This window comes from Panthera onca, chromosome E1 (assembly GCF_046562875.1).
Source record: "Panthera onca isolate mPanOnc1 chromosome E1, mPanOnc1 haplotype 2, whole genome shotgun sequence".
Classification (NCBI taxonomy): domain Eukaryota; kingdom Metazoa; phylum Chordata; class Mammalia; order Carnivora; family Felidae; genus Panthera; species Panthera onca.
Genome location: NC_138352.1, coordinates 54,674,208 through 54,683,701, shown reverse-complemented (window position 1 = coordinate 54,683,701; position 9,494 = coordinate 54,674,208). Strand labels below are relative to the sequence as shown.

The following is a 9,494-nucleotide window of genomic DNA, read 5'->3' as shown; positions in this document are numbered from 1 at the left end:
CGGCAAAACCCATTCTTGTCGTCTTGGGATACTGCACGGGCCTGGAGAGCCTGTGATGGCAGCCAGCCAGGATGGGCCCATCAACAGCATCTGCTGGGCAGCACCGCTGGACCACTCCCAAGACCCAGGGCGAGTCCCCAAGGACACCTACAAAGCTCCCAGGAGGTAGAGGCTTGCCTCCACTCTGCTGCCACCGGGTCCAGCCCCCACTGCCCTCCTTCCGTGGGCCAGCCCCTCCCCACTTCCCCCAGCCGGCCCCACTCTGGCCCCTTCCTCCCTCCGAATCAAATGACACCGATGACTCATGCCTCGAGGAAGGCCATTTATTTCCAAGATATAGACTATACTTTTAAGACAGGACTTTTCAGAAGCAGGAAATCTTAGTTGTCGCCTAGAGAGGTGTGTCAAGGACACAGTGAAAGGAGACATGCGCACGTGGGGCCAGAGGCTTTTCCAACACTGTTACAACACTTTTTTAAATGAGCAAAACATCTTTAAAAATCCTTATAAATTCTTTATAATATGTTACACATTTAGAGACAATATTTACAGTAAAAGGGTGGGGGAGGGGGGAAAGAGAAATCTACTTTACAGCAAATCTTTGCATAAAACAAGAAGACTGATAGACGTGGCAGTGAGGTTCACAACCCCACCTGGGCTTCCCTGGGGTAAGTGAGGGCGTGTGTGGGGAGGCCTGGTGGTCTGAGGTCTATTTACAACGTGTGGGGAGAAGAGGGGGCTGGGTCCCGCCCATCCTGAAGGAACAGCCCAGCTCAGACCCCATAAATCAGTGTGTGTGTGTGTGTGTGTGTGTGTGTGTGTATGTGTGTGTGTTTGTGTATGAGTGAGTGAGAGAGAGAGAAAGAGAGAGAGAGAGAGACACCAGGGATGTTCACTACACCCCCTCCTAAATAGAAGGTGGGGGTCTGTGTGCCTGAATTGTGGAAGCAGCAGGCACAGCTGGAAGAACAAAGAGAGGGACAAGGGAGATCTAGCAGGGGGTACCCTGGACCCTCCCAAAACTGGGGAATCGGCAGCCAGCTCCCATGGTCAACACGCTTAGTGAGGGTGGTTTAGAGGTTGGCAAAAAGTTGGTGAGGGGAACAACCCTGGTAGGAGTCTCAGTTCCGCCTCTGTGGAGTGGCCCTAACTTCCTTCTCTGGCTCTGACAAGCGGCAGGGGCAGGATCCCTGGATGCACCGAAGGCGGGAGGGGTGGGGGTGGGGGGCTGCTGTATGTGGTGGGGTTGGGCAACAAGGGGCAGGAGAGGCAGAAGTTGCTACTGGAAACACCTTCTGACAGTGACTAGCACACTCGCACACATACCCCCTCCGCCCATGGACACGATGACCCTACATCACCTCCCCACCTTAGCTAGGAGCCAAGAGCTAATGGAGAGGCACGGAGGAAAGAAGCGAAGAACCAGCATCACCCCGGGTCTTTCCTTTAGTCCGGGACTGAGACTCGGGAGGGGGGTGGTTCCCTATCCACACCCCATGGCCAACAAGGGTCTCTAAGTGCAGACACAGAAGGGCCCAGAGGGCCCACTCTGTCACAGAGCTCCAGCAGCCTGTCCCCTCTCCTCTCCCCACTCCTCTTACCTCCGGGGTGTCCCCCTCCCTCCCGCTCCCGCTCCCACTCCCTGTCCCAGCCGGGGCCTTCTCGTCTGCCCGCCCCCTACCGATCCCGCACACAAACTAGAGACGCGGCCTGCAGCGCCAGATGCACCGGGGACAAGAGAGGGGGGGCAAGCCAGAGAAGACTGGGGTAGAGGGACCGGCGCGGGGCGGGGGGCTGGTCACAGACACTGATGGAGGCGGGAGGCGGCCGAGCGGCGCGGGGGCTGGCTCTGCAGGGCCCCCGGGTCCCCGGGCGGCAGCGAGGCCGCGGACGACGGCGCCCGGGCCTTGGTGGACTCCAGGCTGCTGAGGCCCGAGTCCTTGTTGTCGCTGTGCGCCCGAGGGCCCGCGGGCTCCGGGGCGCCGCCCCCGCCCAGCTCCTTCCACTCGTTGAAGTTGAGGTCGGTCAGCGGGCTCTGCACCACCACCGTGTGGCGCCGCCAGCTGCTCCGGCGCCGCCGCGTCTCCGGCGACAGCGGCCGCCGCAGCCGCACGGCGAGCATATCGTCGGCGGTGCCGCGGAGGCGCAGCCGCAGAGCCTCGATGCGCGACGGCCGCGAGCCCAGCGCCGCCACCGCCGCGGCCGCCGGGGGGCGCAGCGACTCCTGGCTGCTGGACGAGGCCGAGCCCGGCGGCTCGGCGGCCCGGGGGCCGCCCCGCCCCGCGCCCGCGCCCTCGCCGTCCGGGCGGCTGCGGGACAGGCGGCGGCGCGCCAGGGTGTCGCAGGGCATGAGGCGGTGCGAGCTGAAGGAGGGCCGGCGCGCCGGGCGCCCCCCGGGCCCCGCGCCGGCCTCCGTGTCCGTCTCCACGTGGCTCAGCTCGCTGCGCTCGTCGTCCGCCTCGTCCCCCGCGCCCGGCCGCCGGCCCCCGGCGCCCGAGCACACGCTGCGGTCCATGGTGGACAGGGTGGAGTAGCCCGAGACGATGGAGCGCGTGTCCGCGGCCGGTCGCTCGTCCGGCGCCGCCGGGGGGCTGAGGCGCCCCGGGGCCTCGGAGGCGGCTGCGCCCGGCAGCGGCCCCTCCGGCTGGTCCCGCGCCCCCGGCGCCGGCGCCCCCGCCTCGGGCTTGTGCGCCTCCTGCTCCGAGTCGTCGTCGGTGCTGCTGCCCAGTCCCCGCGCCTCCCGCCGCTTCTTCCGCTTGCGGTTGACCGCCGAGATGAAGGAGATCGCCAGCATCTCCCGGGCGTACGGCTCCTTCTTGGGGGCCCACGAGCCCTGCGCGGGAGACAGGTCAGCATGCAGGAGGCGCCCCCGCACCGCGGCAGGTCCCAAGCCGGCCCCGCTCCCCCACCCCCACCCACCCTCCCCGGCGTCCTAAGCCCTTCCTCCCTGATGGCTGTCCCAGTGGGAGCGTCCCTACCCAGCCGGGAGCCGGCGAGACGCGGCCCCCCTCAATATCCCAGTCCCCTCCGGTACCCACTCTGGTCTCAATCCAGACTCTCGGCTCCTTCCTGTGAGCTGGGGCCTGGTCCCTCACCTCCACCCCAACTTCCACTCCATTCCCCAAGCCCAGCGCTAGATTAATCCTTGCAGACACAGCTCTGGTGATAATAGCCTCTCAACAGTGAATACACTTGACAGTTTGAACCCATATATACCAGCCCCGGTTATAGTCACCAGAGCCTGGCAGGAACGTCTCTCCCCCCATGGCTTCTACCCCCTCCATCTCCACTCACTCCCACCTGGGAAACCTGCCTTTCCACCTAGGCAGTAGGTATGGGCCTCTCCAGGGCAACCGGCCCAAGTTCACTTCCCCTTCCCACTACAGCCCACTGCATTTCAGCCATCCCACCGGGGCCCCCACCCACAGTCCCCAAACCCACATCAATCTGGCCGGCTCGGCTGCCAGAAGTGGCTACCCAGTTCTGAACAGTCTGAACGATCGGATTGAAGGCGTCCCCAAACAGTGATTTCCAACCCCACGCGGGGCAACTTCCTGCTGCACTGTCACTGCTAAGTCCTGTGAGTGTTTTCTGGTCCTGTCCTTCCGTGATGCCCCAGCAGAGCCCACGGGGACCCTCACGGGCCAACACCAAACTATCTCTTGAGGTCCAGAACTCTTCTTCCAATGGCAAATCCATCTCTAGCAAAGTGTCTGTAGGCACCTGAAACTCACCTATCTACAACTACTACACTAGGCTCCCTACACCTGCCCCAAACGATCTGCATTCATGTTCCCCACCTTCAGGTGGTTCCCTGCCTCCTTCTCCTTCCCTGCTGCTTCTCAGTTTTCCTGAAGTGACTCCCAAAGCCAGCTCATCCTCACCATCCTCTGTCCAGGCCCTTGCTCTGCCTTTTCTGGGTCTTTCTACCATCTCCTGATAGGGGTCCCTGCCTCCAGCCTTGCCTTACCCCAGTCCCCCCTCCTCTAGAGCAGTCAGTCCTTCTAGGCAAGGCAGGAATCTGATCACCTCCAGACTCTGCAGGGCCCCCCACCTCCCCCAGGATGAAGCCCAGACACAGGGCCCTTTACAACCTGTTGCCCGCTTTGCCAGCCCTCCCTACCCTAACCGCAACACACCCTTCACTCTGGCGATGCCCACCTGCCACACTGACTTGCCCTGAGCCACCACCGCCCCCTCTCCCTGCCCGCCTATTGCCGTATGAGCTCTTAGCCCTCTTCCTAGGCCCAGCTCAAATATGGCATCCTCTGTACAGCCACCTCTCAGCCCTCCCATGGCCTTTGAAAACACACCTACACCTGCTCTTCTCCCATCGGAATAGCTCTGTTCCACATCATCTGTATCACACTCAGAGTTCCTTGAGAGCAAGGTCTGTGGCCTCTTTGTGTGTGCGTCCATGACTCCTAGTGCAGTGCCCGCACATAACAGGTGCTCACTAAACGTTAAGTGACTGGGGCGCCTGGGTGGCTCAGTCCGTTGAGCATCCAACTCTTGATTTCGGCTCAGGTCATGATCTCACTCTATGAGTTCAAGCTCAGCTTCGGGCTCTACACTGACAGTACAGAGCCTGCTTGGGATTCTCTCTTTCCCTCGCTCTCTGCCCCCACCCCCAAACATACATACATACATACATAAATGTTAAGTGAATGGACAAATGGGTGAATGCAGTCCCCTCAACACAGAAGGCTGTGCATAAGCACAGGCTGAAACTGGTCCCCCTGCTGGGCTGGAATGACCTGCCCTGTGACCCCTTCTCACAGGTCACCTCCTGTTTCAGCCACGGTATAATAATGGAGACACAGAGATGCCTCGTGTGGCCACCGCATCCTATGTACTCTCTCTCACATCAGCTGGTTCTGAGGAAGCTAAAGCATGTCAGGGAGTCAAGATTCATAGGCATGCGGCTCCTGGGCCATGGCGGTCAATGCTGCACGGCTCCAGAAGGCAATCCCCGGAGTTGTGCGATCTGGCAGTTCTGCTCTGATCAACCTGAGGCACAGGGTAGCCAGTGCCACGGTCTTTTCTGGCCAGTGCTCTCTGAGGCGCTTGTGAGGCCACTAGGACCATCTGATCAAATTATCCTCTCATCCCAGCTAGTTACAGAAGCAGAGCAGTCATAATGGTCACTTCCAGGAATGTAGAGGTCGGTACATTCACATAAAGGCCAAGGCGTCAGCCCAGGAGAGGCTACGGGAAACCAGGGGGCTAGCAGGAGCGATGGGTGGGCTAGATTCAGGTCACTATAATGAACTTGCTCCCTGCCGTAGAAGTCTTATGATGGAGTGAGCTCCCCGTCCCCCCAGGCACACTGCGTGTCAGGCACACTGGGCTCGCTGGGACCTGGCCAGTGCTTAGAGACCCGGACAGACATGAGTCCAGTTCAATCACCAGAGTTTAGTGATTTCACCCACTACTATGAACAGAATTGTGTCCCCTTCCCCAAATTCGTATGCTGACGCCCTACCCCCCAGTGGGATAGTATTTGGAGATGGGGCCTTTGGGAGGTAATGAGGTCATGCCCTCGTGGTGGCATTAGTGCTCTTATAAAAAGAGACACCGGAGAGCTTTCTCTATTGTAATCTCTCTTTGCTGTATGAGGACACAGCAAGAAGGCGGCCATGTACGAGACAGAAAGAGAGCTCTCACCAGAAACTGACCATGCTGACCCCTTGATCATGGACATCTAGCCTCAAGAACTGTGAGAAAAAATGGGGCGCCTGGGCGGCTCAGTCGGTTAAGCGTCCGACTTCAGCTCAGGTCATGATCTCACAGTTCATGAGTTCGAGCCCCGAGTCGAGCTCCGTGCTGACAGCTCAGAGCCCGGAGCCTGCTTCGGATTCTGCGTCTCCCTGTCTCTGCCCCTGGCCCGCTCTCAAGAGACATTCGGTCTCTGTCTCTCTCAAAAGTAAATAAACATGAAAAAATATATAATAATAAAAGAACTGTGAGAAAATAAATTTCTCTCATTTAAGCCATCCAGTCTGTGGTATTTTGTTATGGCAGCCAGAGCTAAGACACCAACCCCCTTGGCCATCAAGCTCTACATCCTTGCCTAATGGGTTCTGTCTCAGAGGGCAGGCCCTGGACGGCGAGTAGCTGGCTGTGAGAGCTGGTTCAAAACACCAGCTTCAGGTTCATTGATTTTCTCAGTTGTTTTCAATTTCATTGATTTATCCTCTTATCTTTGTTATTTCCTTCCTTCTGCCTGCTTTGGGCCCTCCAAAAAGAATATTAAGTACAGCAGACATACTTGTGGCTATAAGAAGAAATATTACATTTCATTGACAGGTGAGCAGCTGAGGATCAGAAAGGGGTTAAACAACTTGCCTGATGTCCTGAAGCTAAGTGGTGGAGGCAGGACTCAGACCCAGGACTGTCTGTGCTTTTTTTCTTTCTTTTTAATTTTTAAATTATTTATTTTGAGAGAGAGCGCGAGTGGGGGGAGGGGCAGAGAGAGACAGGGAGACAGAGAATCCCAAGCAGGCGCTAACAGCACGGAACCCAACACGGGCCTCGATTTCATGAACCGTGAGATCATGACCTGAGCCGAAATCAAGAGTCGGACCCTTAATCGACTGAGCCACCCAGGCACCGCGGACTGTGCGCTTTTAGCCACTGGGAACACTGCCCCTGGCCACCTGGTCGCTTAACTCCCAGGCCGGATCCTTCTATTCCACCAGATGCCTCACCCAGCACGGCCACGGTGAGTGACTTCTCTGCTTACCACGGTACCCACAGTACCTCCTACTTTCCTTCCCTGTGACCAGCAACTTCCTCAGCATCCAACGGCAATTGTCCCCATTCCCTTGGCCAAAATCAAGAAGTGGGACGGCTTAAGCAGGGAGAAAGCTTCAGAATTGCTTTGGCACTTACCTTGGACTTGGCTGGACTGCAGGTGGTAGAATCTGTTGGTGAGAGAGAGAAATACAAAGGAAAGTTAAATCGGGGCAGGAGAAGGCTGCCTTGTGAACACGATTCCCTCTCCCCGGAGGCTTCAGGAACCAGGGAGTTCAGACATCTGAGCTCTCCCCAGGTGTTGGGAGTGTGATGGGCTTCTGGTGTCATTTCCCATGGCCCAGGGACGGTATTGATGGCAATCACCACTTCCTTTCGAGGTAGGAAGTGACGTCAAGGCTGCCAGTTGTGAGACCCTCATTTGTCAGGGTCAAAAGCAAGGAGGGCTTCTCTTTGGGCCTAGGTCCTCTCCCCTCCCCTCCTGTCCCTGTTACTCTGAAGCACTAGAGAGAAAATGCCAAATATCAGACGCAGTCCACGGAAACCACAATGAAACACAGCGAATCACAGATGCTCTGGAGAAATGGAGACCACACAGTGCACAGGCAAGGGGGCGCCCTACCTCCACCCTCACCACCACCCCCACTTCCGGGACAGGAGGAAGAAGAGGGACCCTGTGAATGATGGCGTCGAGGGGCAGACACCAAGTAGGTGGGACCCAGGAGGCAGAGCGTGCTGGTGACTAGGGCCTTGATAGGCTCCGCCTCCAGACTCCTGGTCCATCTGCCTTCCTGGGGGCAAGGCCCTGTTTATCACCAGAGTTACGAGAACAGAACGAGTAAAATCATTACATCGGTAGGACTGGGGTCCCGCTCCTTTAAGATCACTGGGGGTGGAGAAGGAACCACAACCAAATCCTGGCAGTGTCCTCTCCAGGACCGGGGAGGGGGTAGGCTGATCTAAGGACCTCCCGGGGTCTGACGGGGCAGTGGGCAGGCACAGTTAATCCACACTCTCTGGCAAGCAAGTGAGTCCTCCTCCCCACCCCTCCCCTGCACACGGTGAGAGGAGCAGATGGCCAACCACACAGTGACACACACGAGGCAGGGGAGCGGCAGCAGGTGATTAGAAGAAACGGGGGGCTCCTCTCTGCCATCCCCACCCACCTTGTCCCCTGGCTCCCTCCTCAGCCTGCCTCTTGTAACTAGGGGTGCTGCGCTAGGCCTCTGTCAGAGACAGGAGCCTTCATGAAGGGTGGCCCGCCCACAGGGTGGGAGAAGTTAATGCCTTGGGCAGAGGGGCTGCTCTGCTATGAGAGTCTACGGCCCTGAAACAGGACTTAGGGGCTGAGTGACCAGGGGCTCTGGTTTCAGAAGTGGGAAGAGTCAGCCCTCGGAGCCCACCAAGGCAGGAGCTGCAGTTATAGAGAGGCTTCTGAGAGTGACATCACTCGTGTCCCGCAGGCTGGGTCCCCCTACCAGCCAGGCCTCCCCCTGTCCAGATAACCGGAGGTGACCGGGTTCAGCACAGAGAAAAGCCCAGAGTCTGGGGACCGCGACAGAGGTGAGGGAGCAGTCATGCGGTGCCCAGACTTCCCGGCAAGGGGCCAGGATCTGGCTCCGACAAATGCCTCCTTCCTCCTGAGAAGGGGCTTTCAGATGGGAGGGCTAGGGTGGGGGTATGTTGTTCACAAGTGGGGGTAGCCGGTATGTCAAGGGTGAGGTGCTCACAGCCCGGGACCTTTCTGCCTGCCCCTCGGGCCTGCCCAGCCTTCTTATAATCACCCGCCACTGTTAGTGACCGAGGCCGCAAATGCCACACTGTACCCTTTAAATCTCCAACAGGTCCGCTGGAGGAGGGGAAGGGGAGAAGAGAGAGGCAGGGTTCAGGGGCGGGAGGAGAGCACAGGGAGAAGAGAGAAGGGGGCAGAGGGGTGCAAGGAGAAAAGGAAGAAAAATTAAAAAGAGGAACATGCCCAGAAGGACACAGCCCATGAGAAATAAAAAGCTTAGGAAGGAAACCAGTGAAGGAGGGCGAACAAAGCCCCTACCCAGCCCGGGGAGGGGCAGCTGAGCAGACAAGGAAGCGGGCCCACAGGCAAGCCAGACCTCCCCAGAGTGGAGAAGGCCCTGCCACAGCCCGGGTCTCTGTGGTGGGGGCAGGGAAGGGCCCCGCTGGGGCAGAGCAGGGAAGCTGGGCGTCTGGCCAGGCATCTGGGACCCTTGGGAATGCGAATCCCACCCCCACTCCCACCCGTTCCCAAGCCCCTGCACTCACCTGAACCTGGGTCACCAGGGGGCACTGTCCTGCCAATGTTAGGCAGGAGGTACTCAATGTTGGGCACTGACTGAGGCTCCTTGTCATCCACAGGAGTCTGCAAACAGGAGGAGGGTCAGCCAGCATGTCCTCAGATGGCTGGACTGTGGATCCCGCAAAACGGGGTAACCTGAGGCAGGGCCCATGACTCCTCCATCAGATTGGGGCTCACCAACTGTCTCTCTCATCAGCCAGGCACTCTTGAAGGCAGGTCCTACACGTACCCCATTAGACTGTTTTGTGCCTTCTCCAATACCTTGACTGAACCCCAAAGGCCGGAGCTGTGTCTCCACCATCAGATTGGATCTTTCTAAGATCTATATCCTCCACATAAGACTGGAAGGTGGAGTCTGCCTTTGCTACTGGACTCAGTTTCCTTAGAGTGGCTTATACCTCCCCCCTTAGACTGGGGACTCATGAAG

At 58.5% G+C, this 9,494-nt stretch overlaps 1 protein-coding gene across 5 annotated transcripts in view; it reads right to left on the bottom strand.

The window, feature by feature from the left end:
• Window positions 1–309: 309 nt before the first annotated feature.
• The window catches only part of ARHGAP23 (Rho GTPase activating protein 23), a 79,916-nt gene continuing 70,731 nt past the window's right edge, over window positions 310–9,494 (bottom strand). For all 5 annotated transcript variants that reach the window (XM_078437234.2, XM_078437235.2, XM_078437233.2 and 2 more), the window contains 3 exons: window positions 9,034–9,130; window positions 6,895–6,926; window positions 310–2,833 (listed from right to left, as the gene is read on the bottom strand). In XM_078437234.2, the coding sequence (XP_078293360.2) occupies window positions 1,799–2,833; window positions 6,895–6,926; window positions 9,034–9,130 (1,164 nt within the window). In that variant the 3' untranslated portion in view covers window positions 310–1,798. The remainder of the gene's footprint in view (window positions 2,834–6,894; window positions 6,927–9,033; window positions 9,131–9,494) is intronic.